This window comes from Malus sylvestris, chromosome 9, assembly GCF_916048215.2.
Source record: "Malus sylvestris chromosome 9, drMalSylv7.2, whole genome shotgun sequence".
NCBI classification, from domain to species: domain Eukaryota; kingdom Viridiplantae; phylum Streptophyta; class Magnoliopsida; order Rosales; family Rosaceae; genus Malus; species Malus sylvestris.
This window is the reverse complement of record NC_062268.1, coordinates 12,307,213-12,331,728: the sequence shown is the minus strand read 5'-3', so window position 1 is coordinate 12,331,728 and position 24,516 is coordinate 12,307,213. Positions and strand designations below refer to the sequence as shown.

At 35.2% G+C, this 24,516-nt stretch overlaps 2 protein-coding genes and 1 long non-coding RNA gene across 3 annotated transcripts; 2 read left to right on the top strand and 1 right to left on the bottom strand.

Moving 5' to 3' along the window:
- Positions 1 to 2,091: 2,091 nt before the first annotated feature.
- LOC126582877 (uncharacterized) lies at positions 2,092 to 4,071 on the top strand. Its single transcript, XR_007609608.1, has 2 exons — positions 2,092 to 2,547; positions 3,442 to 4,071. It is a non-coding gene; the product is annotated as an uncharacterized LOC126582877 (long non-coding RNA).
- A 5,934-nt stretch (positions 4,072 to 10,005) lies between these two features.
- On the top strand, positions 10,006 to 17,303 carry LOC126583872 (uncharacterized). The gene is made up of 4 exons (XM_050248407.1): positions 10,006 to 10,398; positions 10,486 to 11,236; positions 13,944 to 16,981; positions 17,078 to 17,303. The coding sequence occupies exons 1-3, from the start codon at positions 10,367 to 10,369 to the stop codon at positions 16,977 to 16,979; spliced, it is 3,819 nt and encodes a 1,272-aa protein (XP_050104364.1). The 5' UTR covers positions 10,006 to 10,366; the 3' UTR covers positions 16,980 to 16,981; positions 17,078 to 17,303.
- A 135-nt stretch (positions 17,304 to 17,438) lies between these two features.
- On the bottom strand, positions 17,439 to 19,376 carry LOC126583873 (HVA22-like protein f). The gene is made up of 5 exons (XM_050248408.1): positions 19,148 to 19,376; positions 18,499 to 18,525; positions 18,268 to 18,390; positions 17,765 to 18,014; positions 17,439 to 17,660 (listed from the first exon to the last, which is right to left on the bottom strand). Exons 1-5 carry the CDS (start codon positions 19,192 to 19,194, stop codon positions 17,634 to 17,636), a joined length of 474 nt encoding a protein of 157 aa, XP_050104365.1. The 5' UTR covers positions 19,195 to 19,376; the 3' UTR covers positions 17,439 to 17,633.
- Positions 19,377 to 24,516: the final 5,140 nt, after the last annotated feature.

Sequence of the window (24,516 nt, the reverse complement as noted above, 5' to 3'; positions counted from 1 at the left end):
ATATGGGGAGTAGCCAACTCCTTATAAGTCCTTACAAGGTTTGGTCTATTGATTACTGATGTGAGACTTTTTGTTCTTCAAACTCACTCATCAACTTTTTTTCATGATATTAGAACATATTATCCACATATCAAGCCCAACAACCAACGTGCTCGCACTTCATTTTTGTGTTGTACACGCAATAAACTTAAACAACATCACACGAACGTAAGGATATCGGATTGAGAACATTAGCAAATAAAAGAACGTTGTATATACTTGAGCCACACCTCCTGAACCGTTACTGATTTATTTTCGCATGGAAAGCTCAACTTCATTGAGAATCTATTTCATGTTTTTTATAAGGATAGTTTAGTTACGGTGCCTGGTCCATAACTGTTATAGACTCAAATCTTATGTATTTTAGATTTTTGATTGAAGTCTCTCTCCTGCTACATAAATGACATAATAATAAAAAGAGATGCAATAATACCAATAAAGACTCAACCCTTATTTTTTTTTTTTTGCTTTCATTTACACTACCAATTTAATTGTTCAAAATTGCTTATGGGTTTTGATAAAAAAAATAATAATAATTGCTTATGGGTGCATTCTAGATTATAAAAAAAATGGGAATTTTTTTATTTTTTTATTTTTATAAAATGAGTACATTTATATAATAAAATTTGGCTACATTTACATAAAAAGGTGGGTACATTTTATATTGAAAAAACAATAGTACATTTTAGATTAAAAAATAAATAGATTTTACCTTAAAAAATGGGTACATTTTACATTAAAAAAAAATGGTATTAAAAAAAAAAAGGGATACATTTTATATATAACAAAGTGGTACATTTGTAAAAAAAAAAAATGGGTACATTATAAATAAATTATGGGTACAAATAAAAGGTTAAAAAATTATGAGTACAAATAAAAGTTTAAAAAATAAGGGGCAAAAAGAAATTACAAATTAAAATTTAAAAGAAAATTGGTGCAATTTAAAAAAAGTTGCAAAAATGAGTACAAACTAGAAATAGAAATATATGATAAAAAGTTTAGCCATAAATATAATATATCAACTGTAACATTTCTAACACTAAATGAATATATTTAAAAATAAAACTTAATTATCTTGACATGTAAATATTTTGTTTTTTGAATAATTAATGGCGTTTATTAAAACCGAAGGACCTTGATCCAAATTTGAAAAAGAATAAGATTTTAATCAATGGAGTAGAAAAAATAAAAATGAGGCCTAATTTCTCCTTTTATAAATAAACAGTGCATGGCAGCATTTTTTTTTCTCTATAACTACTTATTAGTTCAACTACTCTGGAACATCAAATGATATATAATTATATATTCGTTTTTTTTTTCAGCCGACAGGATATATTCCATCTGTGTTATTACGTAATTTTCCTACATTTTCCTCGGAAAATTTGTTGTATTTTATGTCAAATTCAAGAAGTACATAACGAGTTTAAAATTTGTGCACTTGTTTTATGTGTGGTATCTCTGTAACTTTTATTGGTAATTGACACGTGTTAATAAATTTAACTCTTTTTAACTTTGTTATTATAAACTTAATATATATCAATTAATGATAAAGACAACAGAAAGGCTAAACGTAAAATAAATGCAGAAGATTTGTTCTCGTAGGTAACAATTACGGTTTATAGCTCATGCCCCTAGATAAATTTCTAAAAAAAGACGAGTAAACGAATGAAATGAGAACCAATTATGAACAATATACTTATTATGTATTCAAATAAAGAAAAATGAAATGATCACACCTATGCACGTAGAAACATTATAATATGCACTATTAAAAATGAAAAAACTTATATAGATGAGCTAATTAATTAGTTCGTTGCCTTCTTTTGAAAACAGAAAAATTTATATAAATATATCATATAGTAGATACGGATGGATATTAAACATTGACACATATATACTACACAACCTTATCACTTCGGTTGATATTTTTGCAATATTGCAAATAGTATAATAGATCTGATATCTGTTTGTCATATGAATTGGGAGGGGGTGGTCCAAAAATATAGTATCTCATTTATTATTCTTAGGGGTGGAAAAAAAAAAACTGAAAATTCCAAAACCGAATCGAAAATCTCTAACCGTTTCCAAAAAGTTCGATACAGGACTCGAGATCCCACGGCCATATGCCTTCTTCTATAATCCCAAACCAAAGCATATTTTATTATATTTAATTTTAAATTAGGTCTAAGACTTATGTGGCGAGTTGGATTTGTTTGAGATTTAATCTCAACCGTTCATTCATTACCCTATCTCTCTCGACCTCATTCCCACAATCTCACTATCTCTCTCTCTCTCTCCCTCGATCGACTCATCTTCCTTGTCCACCTAAAATCGAGGTTTGCTTCACAACACACTCCAATGGCTTCCTTCAATGTTCCCTTTCCAAAGGCGTGCTTAGCCCCCGTTACCCGCCTTGGCTCCTCCGCCCAACCGCAGCAGGACCTACTCTCCTTCCACAATTGCCTCAGTCGCTGCCCCATTCCATCTCTGTAGATTTCTGGTCTTCAGGTTTGATTAATTCCGTATACTCTTTACTTTTTTTAAAATTTTGTTTGTATAAATTTCATTGCTTTTTGTGTTTTCATGCTTTAATTTTGTATTTTGCTCAAATGGGTATTGTTTGTATATCTTTATTTTTTAAGCATCTTTAGTTTTTCCAAAGCGTAACGAAATACTAATATTTTAATATTTTTTGAAGAATATCAAAATTCCGATTAAAATTTTTGGAATCCCGTCCCAAAAGGAATTCGTTCGCAATTTGGGTTATGCTTTTCAGTTCGGGATCCTGACCCGAACTACCCCTAATTGCACTTTGTTGTTGTTTCAAACTTTATTACACGCTGTGCTGTTTGTATTTTTCTTATTTTGTTCAGTAGGCAAGCGAACAGTATTTATTTACTCTTGTATTTTAATGTCTGGCACAATTCGTGTCTTTATTCATGGGACACACATGTTTCTGGTAGCTGGGGTCTATGACACCTCCCTCGGTGGAGCGGAGCGCCCTGTCTCCATCGTCCCTTGAATGCATACATGTGTCCATCATATATACATGGTTGCATGAACATACATCACCGTGCATGCATGAGTATTTTACCCATGTATTCATGAACATTTTACATTACCATGCATGCTGCCATGCATAACAGCATAAGCATACGTGCATTAAAAATGGGGTATAAAAATATCAACAGTCACCATCATTGCTAGCAACCTCCCATATCTTTAATCGTACTTCCAATGACTATTGAACAAGTCAAAACCATTTACTCACTTTATTCCCGTGCCTTATATTGGAATTATCTTTGTCACAGATACATGTTGGCAATGATAAAACCCTACCATTCAACTCATTATTAATGTAAAATATTGATATAGTACTAATTATTAGAACACAATTTGCAGACTCCCGGTGCGAACTTGAACAACCTGCGAACAAGGAAGAGCTTTTGAGGAGCACCATTGTACTGTCGGTCAAAGATTCCCCGACACTCAAGTTAGTGTCGATTGGTATTGTTGAATGAACTCAGGGAAAGAGTTATAAAGTTTGTATCTCAGCTCTAGGGTTTAGAATGACCGATGCTTATATCCTTTTTGAGGTGTATCTTGAGAATCCATGAGTGGATATTACTCTCAAGCCGTGTTGGCTCTTATCTTTGCTTAGTCTTCAATTTTGGATGAGGTGTAGTTCTCGAATAAGATATGAGGATCACGTTCATACTATTCAGACCTGGATTCTCTTAGTTCGGCTCAAGATAGGGCTTGGAACCTTCTTTATAGCTTATTGGCAGAGTCATGCTTATTTAAGATGATTAGGGAATGTCTATGGTGTTGTAGACATATTGAGACCCGGACTTGCATGTTCTGCTAGATCTGAAGATGATGTTGATATCGTCTCCAAGCTCTGAGATGACACGTGAGAGGTCCATGCCATTGCATGGTCCGACAGCCTCCAACCATGGGAATGTGCCAATAAATCCTAAACTCTTGAAATTCTCATTCATCTTCTAAATTTAATTTGCACATATTTCTACATCATGTAGCTCTTGGCTCGTGTGACAATATCTAACATGCTTATTCCTTTTCTTGGTTGTACGTAGAATTCCCAATAGCAACAAGATTCTCAAGATGTGCCAATTAAATTATGCTACAAAGGAGGTAAATGGGGGTAGTTGATCTACTCATAAAAAAAAAAAAAAAAAAAAAAAAAATATATATATATATATATATATATATATATATATATATACTGGTGCATAAATATAACTTGAGGCCCTTTAGATATCGGTGTATTTCCACCACTGTATGAATGCGTGACATTCAAGTGATGTGAAAAAAAAAAAAAAAAAACAAAAAGAAGAAGAAGAAGAGGTATAATGAAGAAAAAAAAAGTTGTGAATATCACTGAACATGCATTCATTATTTGGTACGTCAAAGAAAATAGAGTTCCCTATATATAAAGATATGTAACATGTGGAGTGCTGCATGACCAATCTAACTCGGTCTTCTATAAAAAAAAAAAAGCTAAAAGTTATATAGAACTTTGATCTAACTAGCACCTAACATATTTTAAAACCTTCATCTAACTAGTAGAAGATGAAACTAGCTAACTATATAAGACCAATTGCTTAAGGGAAGGGATCCCCATTTTTTGGGATTAGGTGTGGGGGCCACTCCACATTGAATTTCAACGATCCAAACCGTCTATTTTGTTAGTCTCGATTCACAGATCATCCTTGCAAAAATTCAATTCAATCCGAAATCTGTTTGCCTATTTAATTATCAAGATCAAATTTCATTTTTTCTTATATAACAAAGTATTCGTTTATTTCTTTGAACCCAATTAGATGTCTTAAACATTTCTGATTTAGCTAATATTTTGCAAGGATGATCTATGAATCGAGACTAACAAAATAGACGGTTCGGATCGTTGAAATTCGATGTGGAGTGGGCCCTACACATAATCCCTTTTTTTTCAAAAAATGGAGATCCCTTCCCTTAAGCAATCTGCTATATAAGAAGCTGAAAGTTGTAATTAGTAATTTTTTTCTTGGTATAAATAGCTAGAAGTTACAAATTTTTGAAGTCTAGGGGACCAGTATACTGTCGATGTGGCTAGACTTAAATAAACTTGTATGCAAATGTGGTCCATACATATTGTTAAGGAAGAGGGTGATGTAAATTGAGTAGTGCCTGGCCTTCACCTCAAGGTCTAAAGGTCCACACAGCTAACAGAAGTTAATTCACTTCCAAGGGGGCTTGTCTCATAACTGCTATAAATTGTTTTTTACCTAAGTGATGTTAAAGGAGAGAAAATATGAACTTAAAATATCAGGTGGGAAGTTTTTTATTTTTTTTAATTTTTTAATTTTTTTATTTTAAATATCAGGTGGGAAGTAAATATTGTTAACTTAGGGCGTGTTTGTTTGAGCTCCTTAGGTTTCACTAGACTAGACTGGCTTACTAGTCTGTGTTTGGTTTGATTTGGGACTGTCTTTAATGGGATTAAGTCGGATTCGTTCCGACTAAAGGCTTCGCTACCTCGTCTTGGCTAGTACCCCCGAAAAGGATGGGATTGCTAATCCCGGCTCTCTAATATCTGCATCGTTTGCGATCTGCAACCATGCGTCGCCAAATCCATTCACAAATCTTGCAGTCTCGTCGATCTCCATCATCCCCGCAAACCCATCACCAAATCTTGCCGTCTCGTCGATCTCCTTCGTCCCGCGAACCCAACCTTCTATTTGCTTCAAATTGATTTCTCCCCTCTTATGAAACCCAACGAACCCACAACCCAGATTTCCCCTCTTTGCTTCGAGAAGGAATACCTAGCTGGATTTGCTTTGGATTTAATCCAACGCCAAGAATTGAAATTGTAATCTCAAAGAACTGAAATTTAAATATCAAAACAAATTCAGAGTTTCATAGTTTAAAGAAGAGAAGAACAGAGCAAAGTAATTTGAGTGAAAATGGCGAAAAAGAGAGAGTGGGGAGGGGTGACAATGGGACGAAGAAAAAAGAGAGTAAAAAAGGGAAAGGGCAGGAACACCATGGACGGAGAAAAAGAGAGGTTAAGAAAGAGGAAGAAGATTATAAAAGAATAAATAAATATATTAATATTAAAATATTAATAGATATTGGTTAAATAATATAATATTAAAGTGTGTTAATTATCTTACTTTTTAGTCTGACACTGCACCAAACGCTTCACTAAGTCAGTCCAGCTTAGTCTGGTCTAAGCCAGTCTACCTTAGTCCCTGAAGCTAATCCAGTCCGAGATAGTTCGGTGCAACAAACGCATCCTTAGAGTCAAATTATTAGAGTCAAATTATTATATACTGAGTTAATCAAAATAAATTGGTATCAAACTCGTCATTTACAAAAATCGTACTTAAAACACCTATAGTGCCAAAAATAAGTGTTCTTAACTATGTGAAATATTATGAGGTTCAAAATTGTACTTAGGTAATCGTGGTCCATATGTCACTTACATATATGTACTTATTAACTTATGGACAGGGGTGTCCCAAAGGTATTGACAAGAAAATTGAAATTAATTGTTTATGTTGGCCCCTTTGCAGAAAGGAAAATTAGAATGAACAAATTAACTTAGCGCTTAATTAGTGACCAACTAAGTACAGTCGTATGTTCACGCGATGCCTTTCGACGTGTGTTGTGTTGAGTTTTGCTTTTGCTTGCGTATGTAGCAGAATCCTTGTTGCATATCGCTCCAAGAATAATCGAATATGGGTGGTGGTGGTGGTGGTGTGCACTACTTTTTTAATAGCAATGGTTAACATTTTCCTTATTCTTTTAGACTCTTATCATACCTTCCAAAGAGTTACAATGAAAAGGATTTGTAAGACTCATTGTTAATTAAAATGATATCGTCTTATTTCTATTTTTCATATGAGCAGGAAATTGAAATCAGAATCTTGAGAGAAAAAATTAATATTCTTAATCAACTGAGCAACTAGTGCCGTGCAAATTTTTTATTGAAGTCTCACCATATTCAACATATTCAATCAAAAACATAACATATAACACTATATGCCACTTTGGTATTTAGGTTAGGCTGGATTGAAGAATGTCTATTTTTAAATTTTATTTAAGTTAAAGGTAGAAGATGAATTAGTCATGAACAAAATTTAACCTAATCTATTATAACCAATCCATTTAATCCCTTCTACTTGAAAAACTAATTAAAAAACTATTTCTTCAAAATTTAGGGCTTGAACATAATTAGTGATTACAGACATATATGTTACAAACTTAGTGTTGTCGACAAACAATGAAATGTTCACAATAATGTCTAAAGGGGTAAACAATAATGACCCAAAAAATGAACGCTCCGGATCATAGAATTACTTTGTGAAGTATACCCAAACAAATAATTAGTGTCGTATTAATTTATTAATCAGTTGAGCACTTATATATAGTAACAAGTGGTGTAACGAATTCACGAATGTTAAGAATTTAACACACAACGCCATATTTTTTTGTTAGGAAACATAATGATAAAGTTAAGGTTCAAATTTAGTGTTTAGTTATTAATGGTAAATGCACGCATAATTTAAATACGGTGCACTATATCAGCATGTCGATCACATACTATCATAAATAATTTATTTCACTTAACAATATCATACTAATTTTCCACATAATACCAAAATGTTCTTTATTCTTTATTTTTTATTTTTTATTTTTTATTTTTTATTCTTATAAGTAATATATAAAACTCTTTAGAGATAGGCCCTTACAACTCCTATTTACTAGACAAAACACATCTAGTTTAAAGCATCCAAATAAATTTCTAATTTCACATAAACATAAGCAAATAAGTTACCTATCATTATTATATAGGCCAAACTGCCGATCTGCCCCCTCTAAACTTTCACTTAGTTTTCGATTTCCCCCCCCTAAAAATTTTCAATTGGAAAATGAAGGACTTAACTAATTTTTGTGGCCAATTTCTCCCTTAATATTAGTTTTCCATAGATTTCATCACAATTAACGTTAACTCTTATCACGTGCACACCACGTGACTCTCATTTAAAGACAAAAGTGTCACTTCGCCAGACCTTCAGACCCAAAAGTTATAGAATCACACAAATTTGCATAGGTTGACATTTTAGAAATCTAGGGTTTTCAATTATTTTAAAGAACAAAGCGACCAAACTACCTTCACATATTGTGCACATGCTCCCATTTAACAAAAATTTGGATGGAATGAATGAAAAACTACTAGCAGGGGGAAATTGGCCAAAAAAATTAGTTTAAGTCCTTAATTTTCCAATTGAAAAGTTTAGCGGGGAAATCGAAAGTTAAGTGAAAATTCAGGGAGAAAATTGGCAGTTTACTCTTACTATATATTTACAACTTATATCACAACTCTCTTCTAATGTCAACAAATTTATTGCTCACCCTAATTATGTTGAGCAATGAGTCCACCTAGTGTTCCACATGTATATGTTAATACCAAAATGTATGTAACAAAATGTCAATACCAAAATGTACAAACCAAAATGTATGTACTAGAATGTATTATAATACCGAAATGTGTGTACCAAAATATACGTATTGAAATGCATTATATTTGAATTAATTACATATATATTTGTATCGATGGATATACCGAAATATACCAAATGAATTAATGTACCTAAATGAAGAACATACAAATTGTATCCAAATTTATTATAAAAAAAAATTAGTTTACCTAAATGTAGACATCAAATATATTATCATGAATGAAATGGAAATTAAATTTAAATGAAATTGATACATTAAAAATAGGAAGAAAAAGAGAAACAAAATATCAAAATATAATTAATAAATGAGATGATTAAATACATTAGGGACAAAAATCGGATTTTAACTTACACAAGGTTATAGTCTAAAACTCAGTTTTTTGAAGAATGAAAATGAACCTTTATATTGCCACTTAATACTACGATCTAGTGGTATTCATATTCACTTGTAAGTTAGAGGTCTTATGTTTGATTCTCGCTAAAGGCGAATTTGAACTACATTATTGTTAGCCCATTATGAGACTAAGGTCATCTCCTTCCTTTGGTATAGATAATATAATTTGTTAAAAAAAACTTTTCTATTTAAATAATAGGATTTTTTTAATTTTAATTTTGTATGAGTAGAACGATATAGTTTACACTAAGAGGAGGGGGAGTTCGACTAAGCTGCATAATGAACAACCTATTTTGGTATTGAATTCGTCATTTACTAGATTTGGACCTAAAATTTCTCACTTATAAATAAAGAAGAACATTACCAAACCATAATACTATATCACATTTAAATAATATGATGACCAATGAAAAGTTTATTTTATTTTATATAAAGAAAATTGAGGGTGAAGAGATAAGTCAACATATAAATCTTATTTTATTGGGTTGTGCGATAAACCGACCCATTTTTACCTCTTCTCTTTATTAATTTTTATTTTTTCGATATTTTTTAATTTATTAGATCTAACATTTAAAAATTTAAAAAAGTGTGTAAAGACAAATAAATGTGTTTATAGCATCACTCATTTTTTCATCCATTTTTAGATTTGATGTTAACATGATCAGGAGAACATTTCTCTTATATATATATATATATATATATATATATATATATATATATATAAGAGAATATAAACTAAATATAAATATAGGTCAGTATGTGGGGAATGGGGATGACATAGATAGATTGGAGAAATTTTTTATTATAGCAGAAATATGAATGATACATCAAGTATTTTTATAGAAGTAGTAAAAAATTTATTTTTTAAATTATTAACATTTTAATAATATATTTTATTATTTAAATAATAATACGTGATATACTACTCTTATATCGATTACATTAAAAAATCTCTCGTGGTTATATTGGGTCACTTTAGCGTTTTGGGTAGGGGTCTGTCATGTCTCTGTCAGTCATAAATAAGGGGGAAGCAAAGCAAAGTGCTCCTGCTGCTCGAGAAAGAGAGAGAGAGAGAAGAAGACAGAGAAATACCACCACCTCTTCGGCCCATGAGTAGTACACTACTGCTCTTCAGTTTTCAGTCTTCAGTCTGCCCGCTGCTGTCCTCCCTTTTCCTTCAGTCCTTCCCTCTCTCGAGCGGGAAAAATAAAAAATAATAATCCATTACACGCACAAACCGAAAGAAAAGAGAAAGCAGGAGAGTAAACAATATATCCATCTTTCTCTCCTCTCTCTCTTCCTTTCTCTGTCTATCTATCTCTATCCTCTAAAGCTATTGATTCTCTATAGCTTCTACCTACAACCCTTATCCTCATTTCCCCTTCTTGTTCTCCTCAAAACGACCATGGCAGTTGCGTTTGGTGGCTTCTCCATCCGGTAAGCTTGCTTGCTACCTCAAATTTAGCAACTTTTCTTAGCTTTGTTTTTTGCCGCTCTTAAAAATTTGTTCTTCTGTTTTTGTAGAGAATATGCGGCGAAGATGCGAACCGTGGACGTGCTGAAATGTTATCCCTTTGCGGTTGCGGACAACCACGACGACGAAGATACGAAGAAGAAGAAAGAAGCAGAAGCGGCGGCGTTGCTTCCTCCGATGACCGTGACCAAGTTCAACTGGTGGTCCCACGAGCTCCACCGCTCGAAAAGATCCAACAAAAACAAAGAGGTACTAACTCTTGTCAACAAAGAAAGCTCAGATATCCCCAGAAACGACATCGAATTCACTGCTGTCGAACAACGACTTGACGAGGTTGTTGCTGCTGATGGTGATGGTGCGGCTGAGAGCGAGGAGACCCTGAAATCGTCTGACGACGACTTATCGTCGTTGGTTTGTCCAGTTTGTAAAGATTTTGAGGCGTCTACCGTGAACGGTGTGAACGCCCATATCGATGGCTGTCTTGCGTCGAGGGAGGAGCGGAGGAGGCAGATGGGGAAGATAAAATCGAAAGCTCCCAAGAAGAGATCTATTGCGGAAATATTCGCGGTGGCGCCGCAGATTCAAACGCATGAAAAAGATCTTTGTGAAAGAGATGACGTTGATGGAGATAATAATTGTAAGGTGTTGGGTGAGAGTGGCAGTGTTTTAAAGGCAACAAAGAAAGTAAAGAAAAGGAAGAAGGAAAAAAGGGTTATGTTATTGGAGGAGGAGAACAACAACAAGAAGTTCAAGAAGAAGAAGATTAAGATGATGAAGAATGATGGGTTAATTGCAAACAAGGTATGTGATCAACTTTCATACCATAAAATATTGATTAAACAGTTGGGTGTGTGTTTTTTTATGATTATATAATAAGATTGTTGTTGAAGTTGATTACTGTAGTGTTAGTTTGATTACTTTGTGCATAAAATTATACTGGTAAAAAAGCTGGGAGAAAACGTTGTAATTAGTTTGAGGGGAGCGAGTGCGTTTGTTGTGATTGTACCTTGTGTTTTATGTGTTCTTATTTACGGGGTTATGGATTGTCCAAAAAAATTTATCGGGTTATGGAGGGGAGAGGTTGGTGATCCAGCTGTACGGTACGGATTCAGCAGAAAAAGGGATTTTATAGGGTGGACGATTTTCTTTGTCCTTGGTTTAGCAAGTGTATAATCCTAGCTACACTAATGATGTTGTTCCCCCCCACACACACAGACACACACTGTTTGAGTACTAATCTCTTTGGGAAGAAAATATGCTCCAATTTCGATCAGATTAGATTTAGATTTAGAAGTGGGCGTCTGTATAATTATATTGCTTATTAAAAGTGTGGTAATAATTTTTGAAAGCTCTACTAGCTATATATCCATTTACGAAGTTTTACAAAGATGGTTGCTGATGAAATTAATAACTTTATACGTATGGTGAACGGGTTTCTGATCATCGGGAAATCATGTGATACGGATGGGCATGCAGTAGTACTGTTTTTTAATTTGTGTGATCTTGGTTGTTGCAAGAGATTGGCAGTGCATTATTTGTGTTTGTCCTTGATTAAATTTGGATCTTCTGATTGGCTTTGGGGATTGATTAGATATCCTTGACCTTGGAATATCTAGAATACTGGATCTTGTCTGCTTCTTGGTCTGATATGGTTTGGAAGACTATGAACGCCCAAGACTTGCTAGATATATATCAGTACTGGGAAGTTAAAGACTATTCGGGTCCACATGAACAACTTCTGAAACAAGAGATTTCAGTATATGTATCACTGTATATATGTATGGTGTTTGAATGGTTACAGCAGCTATGGATGACTGTTTTGGGATGTTATTCCAGCTATTCAGTCGGGGTTTGGTCAAGCAATTATATGCTAGATCCATATGCTGGTTTGTAATTGGATCGCATGCATTGAGGATATAATCGATAAAACATTTAAGAGATAATCGATCATACATTGAATCAGCGATCAAATGAGCAGTGGTATTTGATTCGATTTATCTGAATGTCGTAGATTAGTGGAATTATGAATGCTAGACTTTTATGCCTTCAGGATGGCATTTTATGTCTAGTGGTAGTGGGATCTTTTAGAAATCGTTTGGAAGGATAATTCCATTAAGTGAACGAAGAGCTTGGAGATAATGCATGCCTGGTGATTTTCATTCTTCTGTCATCATATCATCACAAGAATGTGAGTCAAAAGGTGAAACATCTTTATCGTATGGATGATATCTGGTCAAGTGGAGTTTATTCTGCACATGTTAGCTTTTTGGCTGGATATTGTGTCTTGAAATCTTGGATTCAGTTAAGAAAGAGAGATTGAATGGGTGTTTTGTCCTTGTATATCATGCCTTTAACTTCTTGGTCTGAACAATCTTTGTGGCATGGCTGATAGTTCGAAATGATGATAGAGATATTAAAGAATGATATTTCAGTACTACGGAAGGTTGGTCTAATTGTTCAAAGATAAAGACGATGGATTCCTTTCTGCAGAATAATAACTATCTAAGAATTCTAAAATTGAAGCAACAATGGTCACTTTGATCTTGCGGTCTGAAACAATCACACATGAAGTCTTACCTAGCTGTGCGATGTCATTGGTTCCTACAATCATTATCTTACCCTAAATCCTTTAGTTAAACAGACTCTTTCAAGAGAAGCATGGAGAATCTGAACCGATCTTTCATGAATCAGCTATGTCCATTAAAAGGTTTAATGTGAATGTTTCGATTGAGCGACAAATTGTTTGGACAAGAGCAATCTCTGGGAAGCTGTATTAGTTGCAATATGATCTGATAAGCTATAATAGATGTTTCTTGAATCAGCTAAATTGTTTGGACAAGATAGAGAGGTATATATGTGATCAGACAAGTTACAAGCCTTTGTTACGAAGTAGGATAAATTTCATCTTACTTGCAATGCAGCTAAATCCCAGGAGTATTGCTTTATCTGGATATATGGTAGAATGACTTCAAGTTGTAATCGGGTGACCGATCTATTTGATGGAAACTACAATCTGCAGTTGAATATTAAAGTTTTGATCTGAGAGAATAAGTATTAACTGTTGCTAAGCACAAACTTCGGCTGGGGTGTTTTATTTATCTTCGTCTTGTTTTGGTATTGGCATGTATGCAAAAAGGATGCAAAAAGTGTTTTTCGCATTACGCTAGTATATTTCTGCTGGAATTTCTTTTTTGACAGAAGGACATACTAGTGGTCTATTCGTCATAGATAGTACAATGGATCGTCGGATAATCAATAGCTTTAAGTGAGCTTATGATATGGCAGTCCAGAATACTTGATTTAGAAATTCCCTTTGCACTTAAGAGTGCTTTTAATCCAATTAATACATACTGATATTGTAGCTAAATAAAATATTTTCTAATGCTTAATTATTAACTATGATCAATACAAAGTTTTACTGAACCAACGATATAGATTTATGTAAATTTTCTTGTTTTGTTTTAAGAATTTGAATGTGACGGTGTAATGACTTTCTTGTATGAAATAGGACCATTCTTGCAAACTTAAATTGCAAAGTTCAGCCAATTATGCCAAAAAGCTGAATAAGAAGTTTGCACCGGATATTTGGGATTCTGTAACTGCTCGTGCAAGGACACCAAATGTCAAATGTTTAACTGCAAAGAAGCGAAAAGTTGTTCAAACATCCAAATCATTTCCAAAGCATAAAAAACCAGTGTTTGCCGTTCACAGCATTCTCAAGAATCATGATATTTGTGGGCAGAACTCCACTTATTGCAGCATGCAAAGTGATAGTCAATCAAATCCTTGTGGTATTCAACATTCAGAAAGGCATGTTAAATTTTCTGGGATGGATCACAAACTTAGTCCGAGGAATAATGGAGTGTCTTCCTTTGAGAATAATTCCGATTCCTTTGCTAGTTCATCTGAGAAGGACCAGTCTTCTGACAGTAATAAAGAAGCAGCCCCCATGGAGGTACACAGAAGAAAAAATGATGTTTCAATTGATACAGATATTGGAACTGAGTCTTGCAGTGTAATCGGAAGGAAGGAATTGCCTATAATTCCTGATCATGTTGATATTCCAAGTTTTCTGAGGCCACATATGACTCATCAAGAAAAAGTAAATCAAATGCCAGATAAATCTGTGCCTTCAAGTAGTTTTGCGGCTGAAGATAATAATTTGAGGATGTTCGACCAAGGCTACCTACCCCCCACACATAGACCTGCAGATTCTCGCTTTCCAAGACCGATATTTGCTCTAGAAGAATCCCGTGTAAGTACTCAAGGAGCTACTGTTTCCAGAGATTTTGAGCCCAGTGGAAAGATGATTGATCATGTCGTACATCCTATGCACGGAGTTTCTGCAATGAGTTCAAAGGAAAATACAGGAGCATTTCCTGTCCCTTCTTCATCTAGTTTCATTTTCAATGAGAAAGCAAAGGGGAGGTTTCCATTCCTGTCACAATCTGAAATCGATAAATTCAGCGATTGTGGTCTTCACTCCCAATTATTATGTCCACCCATGGACTTGATGGGTGGCTCATATCCCTTTCCGGAGTGGAAACAAAGAACAGTTACATATAGGGAAAGGTGTGCAGATGAGGACTTTGTTGGCTTGCCTCTCAATTCACATGGTGAGCTAATCCAGTTGAGGAAGTTGAATGCTACACCAGGGTCCTCCAATGGCTTGCCTACACAGAATTTTACCCACTTGACAAGTATCAGTAGCTTACCGACGCAGAATTTTACCCATGTAACAAATACAGGAGATTGTTCGACTGCATGCAACAAACATTTTTTGGAAAGAGAACTTCCAAGTGATCGGTTGAACTTCTTTCCTATGCAGAATTGTGTTAAACAGAATCCTAGGTCACATATTCGAGATTTGTTTGGTGCTACTTACTTGCAAAGTACTCAAAGAGCAGATATACATCAGTTTGATTTTGAGAGCGGAAGCAGCCACTCTTTTCGCCCAATTGTTTCAGACCGGAACCTGATGAATGTCTCTATCAGTGAAAGCGGACAATTTGACCAGGTGAAGAACCAAAAGATAGGTGGAATGATCTCTAAGGAAAATTCAGGCCACACACCATTGGGTGTGAATCAACCAACAATGCGGTTAATGGGAAAAGATGTGGCAATTGGTAAAAGTAGCAGAGAGATTCAAGGGTTTGAGGATGGAACATTGTGGACGGATAAGGAAATTATAGCAGAGCATTGTCCTTCAAGTACCGCCTTGGATACTCTGTCGTTGAACAGGAATTTCCAGCATAACTGGTTTCCATGCACAGCATCGGGGAAGTTGAAAGAACCTGCCGCACAGTCGTTTGAAATTCACAGAGAACATGCCCCACAGCAAAATTTAATGATGAAAGCTTCAGAGTCCAGATTTCCCCACGCTTACCGCAACTGGCAAAGCCATTCCATGTTTGAAAATGGCAGCCTTACCGCCAACAGAAGTCCAAGTTCTAATTTGATCCGTTTTGCTCAGATGCCCACTTCACCTGCAATGTTTAATGGGGCACCTAAATTCCGAGAGCAATTCTTGTCTGGAGCTGAATCTCTACAATCCCTACAGTTTGGCTCTCAACTACCGATATTATCTGCTCCTCCTAGTACCAGTGGGCATGGGGTTTTAAGACCTGCTGAACTCAATTACAAGCAGAATCCACCTCATTTTGCAAAATCATCATTCGGCTTCCCTTTCCTGAATCCTGAATGTAGAGACAATAATGTGGAGTCATCATGGTTTCAGAGCTCCTCTATGGGCATGCCCCCTTGGTTTTTACATGCAACACTGCAGGTAAACCCCCCAAATGCAGCTTCTCAATCTTTTCCAAATGTGGATAGCAGACACCATCAGCATATTATGCCGAGAGCTAACTTTTTTAAGGAGCATCATTCGTCGGAAATTTCTTATCCTTGCAATTTCATGACCTCTCATTCACAAGTGAGGGAGAATGCACCTACTCAGGCGACTGCAGTTATGCCTCCTCTTGCTCGAGCTGTTCAAGGAGTAAATCTACAACCAACATCTGGCACCGACATGGACAGAAACAGAATCAAGATCAAAGACAGATTAAAAACAAAATCTTTCAGTATCAAAGACCCATATCCCTTCAAGAAAACCAAGAGACTGGCAGTGAAAGCTGTAGATTCAACAAAGGCTGCCAACATGTTGCGCTTAGAAACACAAGAAAAGTTGAGTGCTGCTGCAGGATCGTCAAGAGGGAACATTTTAGATGAAATGCAGTCTAATATGAGAGCACTTGACCTCGACTCAAGTTGGAAGAAAGCAAGCGATTTGGGTTGCAGCCAACACGACGTTCAAAAAGATGGATTCAAAACCTTTGGAGTTGAGTCTTCCAAAATGGATGGCGTTGTGAGAAGTACAGGCCCCATTAAACTTTGTGCAGGAGCAAAACACATCATAAAACCCACTCCAAATGTGGATCAGGATAACTCCAGGTCAATCCATTCAACAATCCCCTTTGTTGCAGTAACTAATGGTTTCAGAGAACCACAACCTCAGAAGAAAACAACAAAGATTTACAGGTTTTAGAAGTAAGTCTTCTTAAATGGATATATGTTCCTTTCCGCCACATCATTTTTTTTTTTGTGTCAGATGCTTGTAAACATCACATTTTGTGAATGCCACAGGTTCACTGCTTAGGCCAGGATACAAGAACGTTCATGCATGAATGCCAGAAGCAGCATTGTTCATAGGATTTCAGGTTGTTGCGCTTGCAGTAACACTAGCCAAATTAACTGTTGAAAACTTATGTATTTTCACATCTATTTCTAAAGCCATGTTACGATCTCCTCATGGGATCTGTAAAATATGACATTTTAGCTTATATGCTTTATCTTACAATTTTATTATTAACTTTTTTTGTTTTTGCTGGCTGAAGTTAAGATTCCTGTTTTCTTGAGTATATGTAATTTTCGAAGTGCGAAAATTCTAGTCCCTCCATAAGCAGGAAATTTTTTGGCCTTTTTTAAAAATAATTTTTTTCCAAGATTTTGGTATACTGCAATAGAAATTTCACTTTGGCTCTATTTCTTCAAAGTAAATTTATCGACATGCGTTTTCTCCAATACTCGAGAGAAATAAAGCATATATAAGCTTCCAATTACATTGATATTGAAAGAAAGTTACAAAGACTAGAATGCACATCTCTTCTATATGTTTGTAGCTACATAATTGCTGCATCGATCAGTACCTCCTAGCTTCTTTTTCAGCCTGCGTATTTGATCACAGATTCATTGGTGAACTTAATCTTTCTTAGAAAGAGATCAATAGATATTAATTCTTCGATGATGATCGTAATTAGTGTTTGTACATACCGCTTTGACGACTCTTTCGAAAGCATCTTCTCCATGTTGACTGATGAAGCGTTCGACGGACTTCCTTGCGTCGAGGCTCATCATTTGCAGGACCTTCTTCTGACCCGCTGTATAGTTTGAGCTCGTCATATCCATTCCAAGCTTCACATACTTCCTCACAACGTTCTCATAAATATAGGCTGCCCCATTGAAAATTGGCAACACCAACCAAATGCAAAATAACAGCTTCGTATACGGCCATATTGGAATCCTATACATGCCAATTTCCAAATACATATATAGTTTAATCAATAGTTGCATGGATAGTTATTAGAAAAATGTATATATCAAAATAAAGAGAAATGATTTCCAGATTCTATTTTTCTAACAGTTGGAATGAATAAATACAAGCAGAATCAAGAGACAAAAACAAAGAGATCGATGAGTGAAGAAAGTGAAAATGAGAGTGTGGAAATTATCTCCCTCCCTAAAATAAATGTGCATGCAGTATTTTGTTTACATACCAAGCTAGGACTTTCCAGCAGGATAGTTCGAATAAGGTTATGAAAGAGTATATAACCCAATATGTTAGCCACTGCTGATCGTCGAGTGCTGAAGGGCTCTCGATTGCTCTCATTGATGCATACCTGTTCATGCATGATCACCAAATGGAATTAATAAATATATCAATAAATTAGTCAATCAATTCTAGCTGATTATTGCTTTTTTTGGTCGATTATTAAGAATGTACTTACAATGGATAAAGAAGCATAAGGCCTGGCCTGCAAGAAGATCAAAAGCAAATTCTCAAGATTAATCGGTACGTAGAAATGAAATATCAATTAGTAAGTTCCGGTTATGATATAATAAAATACACATATGTATATATGTTCGTTAATGCATGTTATTATTCATATTTCTTGGATATATTTCAAAAAATTACCCATAATATTAACAATATTGGAAGCTTGAAACCTTCAACTATATATTTATTAATTAAGATTGTGAAAACTTGAAGGTCAAACAACTGTGTAAAGTTTATAGATTCAAAAAGTCCCCCATCCACCATGGTTGGGTAGCTAATAAAAAATTGCTTTAGATTGGTCTTCAAAAAAAAAAAAAAAAAAAAAAAAGCTGATATATATTTCAGATCATCTTACTTGTTGTAGAAATCACACGAATATATATGTTGTCTAAGGCTTTAATGTGACATGAATATAACCAAATACATTTCATGCATACATCTACATTGTATGTTTTTAATACTCTTTTGCTCTACATGAATATAACCAAATACATTTCATGCATACATCGATGCATGGAGGATATGATAGAGCAATTATTAAAAAAATAATAAGAATAAAAACAGATGATGATATTTTAGGTGGGTCTTTTGCTAAATACCCGATTATTGTATCCAAATTTTTAGCAATGGCTCCAAGAACACCCATGCTGAAACACTATAATTTGATCTGGTCCGGCCGCGCACTCGTTTCTTCTTAAAAATTAATCCTGAAATATATGAGCAATAATTTCCTGAGAAAATGAGTCGATGATGGGAAGTACAAGTAAGTCGTGTATTTAAAAGTCTGTGGATTGTTGAGGTTGATTTGATGAAGTCAAGTAAAGAATTTTTGCCCCATCAAAGGGTTTTCTTTTGGTGATCTCAATGGCATTGGCATATATACCTTAGCTAGCTTTTCTTTCTCTTGAAACTTTTCTCCTTTTTCAAAGCTACTTTTACGTGCGTTAGCATCTTATAACATACACATTTCAGTTTTTATTTATTATATATGCATAACATACATATTAATTGGTTATAAAAAAAGGATAATAATTATAAAGATTGGTGTTTATTAATTAGTGATGCACTCATAAATTAAAGGCTTTGAAAGACCAGAAGGCCCCAATAATCACAAGCTTCATGCTGCAAACTCATGAACTTGTATTGATTCCTCTAATGTTCAATACGCTGCATGCTTATTATATGCATGTTAAGGTTAATAGCTATATGGATTTAATTAGTACAATAAAATGCGTGCTATTAAAAAATAAGACCCGAAACACACACTCAATTGATGAAAAAATTTGCATGTAAATATGTATCTTTTGATTAAAGAACGCGTTTGTTTTTCACGATCATATTCAGTATCGCATACTCATTAGGTGATTACTAGTTAATGCGAGAAAACAAGTAAACACATTGCATCTGAATCTCTCTGACTCGGTTACATATGATTTATATTTACTTTAGAAAGAAAGAAATAATGAAAAAAGGGGATTAAAAAGTTAATAAAAAAGAAAAAAGGAAAAAGCAAAAGAAATTAGAGCAAGCAAACCCTAAAGGTTGAGTGCAGGTAATAAAAAGCGACAAGGCATGTGATGGACAAGCAAGTAAGGCAGCGTACAACAACGACAACATGTTATTATTTTGTGGTCCAAAAACAGTAGCCTTCCTTAATAATTCCAAAAGCTTTCATCATTACATGTACTTTGTGCATTAACTTTAACTTGATGTAACTCCAGCATGTTATGTTAAGTAGGACCTAAATTAGATCCAAGGTTATGTTATGTAAGCCCTAAATTAGATCAAATTATATAAGTTGAAGAATGTTAGCTATCTTTTTCATTATTTTTTGGGCTTTTTCACTTATTTTTTAAACAGGATATTGTTTGCTTGCTTAGTGCTTACCTTCATTCATATGGTGGCTATATGTAAAAAATACATATTCATTACACTTTAGGTAAACAGAGATGCTTAGATGATAATTACGTTACGCTTGCTGAGTTGAGTCAACTTACATATAGTTCCGTTAACTAGCGCACTCCTGCTTGAAAGCTGCAAAGGGGGATTACGGGCTGACAAGTATTTAAAAGAGAAAAAAAAGTTTTTGAAATGAGTTGAAAAGCGAAGCAAATGGAGGAGTTGGCTTGTTTGTTGCATAGAGCACACATTAAACTAGAAAGTTAATATTCTAAACTACAGTTTTTTCCCTTTATACCCTAAAAGTTAATTTACAATTTTTAAAAAATAATAAAATTTTCGAATTTGGAGGCCACCAACTAATGTCTCGGCCTCCTCTCTTCCAACCTTTCTTCTTCCTGACGAAAAAAATAAAAAAAATACCTTTCCTCTCCGTCTTCCTCCCCGTGTTGCTGCCGTGGCAACAAGATTACCTCCACAGCTGAACCCCACAACCAACGGGGTCCTCTCTCTCCTCACCAACTGCTCCTCCGCTGCTTACATCCTCCAAATCCAAACCCAACTCATGTGGAAATTATATATTATAATATAAAATATTGTAATATATAATTTTAATAATTGAATGAAAAATAGTGTTAACTGTTGCAGTTATATTTAAAATATGAATATAATTGTGTAAATCCTAGGGAATTTAAGAATGTATCTTATATTCTTATTAGGATTAGATTACATATTAAATGTTGTAATCTTAAAAGGAAATGTTTTACCCTTCCTACTACTATAAATAAAGACACAATGGGGGTGAACCAAACACACCTCACAATTAAATCAATCTCTCCTCTCTAATAGTGGCCGGCCCCCCTCTCTCTCTAAACCCTAGATCATTCAATCAAATAGGCTTACAACACGTTATCAGTATGCTCTTACCAGAAGCTGAGGAATTGACGCATTGTTGGAGGAGACTATCATCCACCAAATTCAAAGGCTCATTCGTTTTCTACTAATCAAGTACGCTTAAAATAAAAGAAGATATTTGAAACGTCCATGAAGCATGAAAACATTCCCCATGATGCATGAACCCCTCTATGTTTATATTTTCCTTTCGATATATATATATATATATATTGTATATGTTCATATATTTGTCAATATAGTCAATATATATATATATATATATTTGTTTCATGCATCGCACAATTAAATTGTTATGTGAAATTTGTGATTCTAAGTATCAAATTAAATTAGAAGCAAATTTGGGTTTCCTAAAACCTAAGGGATTTGACAAAAAAAAAAAAAAAAAAAACTGGGGAATGGGAGATGGTGCGGCACACCACCACACGCTTACTGTGGAAACAACAACTAGGCCACGACTTGGAAATCACCTTGCAGGGCCTGAAGCCCCGAGCCCAAAACGTTGCCAACCCAGATTGGCTGGGTCCATTCCTACATGCCGCAACCCTTATGGTTGCTGGGCTCATTGCCTGCCCTGGCCTGGATCCAACCAAGCTCAGTTGGTTAGGATTTTCCCACGGCTCGCGTCCCATGCAACCAGCTCTCGCGGTTGGGCTTCTCGCGCCAAACCCGTAAGCTTACGGGCTTGCTCCCGTGCCCCCCTTTATGCCCATATATGAAACCCAGCTGTGGATGGGGCTTCTCCTTGCACCATGGCCTACAGTGCACTCAAAGCCCTCTTTTGGGCCTTGCCTTGTACTTAAGGCACCCAACCTGTGCCCCTTAACCCACGGCACCAAGTCCAAATTATTTTTGGGCTATATTTTCGATCCAATAATATTATTTAGCTTCTACAATCAACCCCATATGACCCCGATTTATTGAATTAATTAAAAGTGACCTGCAATCCATTAATCTGATAATGAATCCAAAATTATTGACCTGAAGATCACTTTTAGACATTAATGATTCAATAATTTATTTTTATACTTTGAACCGTCACATATTTTCATAGTAACGAAGCTCTCACACTTGAGTTCCCGAAGAACCTCAAATCCACTAATATTCAAATTAGTATATTGCATTATGTGTTTCTTGCAGGAACCTTTCATTATGAACTAATTGTTCATAAAACTAAATTGAACTTGTAGTTTCAAATTTAGTGCCCTTGAAACCTGAAGTTTTCATTCAAAATATACCACATGAAACCTGTAGTTTTCTTGCATGAATTAAACCAATACATCTCTATAGAACCTGTATGTTCTACGATATATGTCTATGGCTTATCATATGAGTACTCACATTTTTCCCTCTATTTTAGGGACATGTAGAACTTGAACAAGCTCGATTTCTCCGCTTTAAAAGTCTCTAGAATAAACTATCTGAAGTGGGCTTAAGACGTGAAACTCTATCTCACTACAAAGGGCATTAGAGCCACCATCGAGACACCTATCGCTGACAAACCTGTTGACGAAGCTCAGAAGGCTACTGCAATGATCTTCATTTGAAGACACATCCATGATGCACTGCAGACTGAGTATCTTGCTGAGGATGACCCATGCACCATCTGGCTTGCTCTGGCTGACCGTTTCGATCACCAGAAAGACATATACTTGCTTGAAGCAAGACACGACTGGCAGTATCTTCGCTTCCAAGAAGTCCGTGAATGAATACAACTCTGAAGTTTGTAGAATCCGTTCTTTGTTGAAACTCTGCAAAGTGGAACTAACCGAATCAGATCTCCTGGAGAAGACCTATTCGACCTTCCATGCCACAAATATTGTCCTGCAGCAACAATATAGAGCACATAAATTCACCAAGTTTTTGGATTTGATCTCTGTTTTACTTTTCGCTAAAAAACAGAATCAGCTTTTGATGAAAAATCATCAAGCTCGACCTACTGGCTCAAATGCCGCGCTTGAAGCGCATGCGATCTATTCTAGTAGTCATAAACGACGAAAGAATCGTCGTGGCCATGGAAAGCCCAACCACTGGCCCAAGGTCAACAGAGTGCCACACCTAAGGAAAGAAATGTGACCCAGCAGCGTCTACCACTCACCCTTAAGGCCTTAAACTTAAAAAATAAGGACAAAACTCCTGTTCAGCCTGCTTTTATTGAATTAGACATGTGTTATCATTGTGGATCAAATGATCATTGGTCATGTTTATGCCGAGCTTTCCCTGAAGCTATTGCCAAGTATTATTCCCATCGTGAGTCTAACTTTGCACACGTGGATCATCTGGAAGATGCAATTACATCAATATAGATATTGGATTTTTAGGAGACGTTAGCGCCTATGGATGAATAAATTAGACATGTTTTTAGGGTGTTTACCCTAGTGGCTGAACCCACTAGGAGTGGCCGGCCCTACCCCTTATTTTGCTAGGTTTATGGTTTAAATTTTGAATAATTTTTCTAAGGATTTGGAATAATTTGTTTGGTTTTGGTTTGTTTTGAATTATGGATTGTTATTTGAATGGATATTATTTCTCGAATTGCTTAATTGAATGAATGGACTTATATTTATACATGTGACCAATTCAATCAATTTATTTCTAGGTATGTCTAGTGAGGAAGTTAGTTGTCTGGTAGATAGTGCAACTACGCACACAATCTTGCGTGAACGACACTATTTTACTAACTTAATACCCAAGAAAGCTCATTTGACAACTCTCTCAGGCCCATCCAACCTGATTGAAGGATACGAAAAGACACGTATGTTGTCTAATGGTACAATTCTGACCATTAAGGAGGCACTCTAGTCTGCACGTTCCGGAAGAACATTGCTGAGCTTTATAGATATTCGAGATAATAAATATCATCTTGAAACCACTGAAGATCATGGTTCTGAATTTCTTTGTATCACTTTGTATGAATATGGCCAGAAACATATTCACGAAAAGTTGGAACGCTTGTCGAATGGGTTGTACATCACAACCATTTGCGGCATAGAAGCCCACAGTGTGGCTGACCCTATGCCTAAGTTCCAGGACACTTTGCTGCTTTGGCATGACCGTTTGGGACATCCCGGACGTGACATGATATGCCGTATCCTCAAATCTTCACACGGGCATAAGTTACATCCCTATGTTGGACTCCCGCCATACAAAGCGTGTT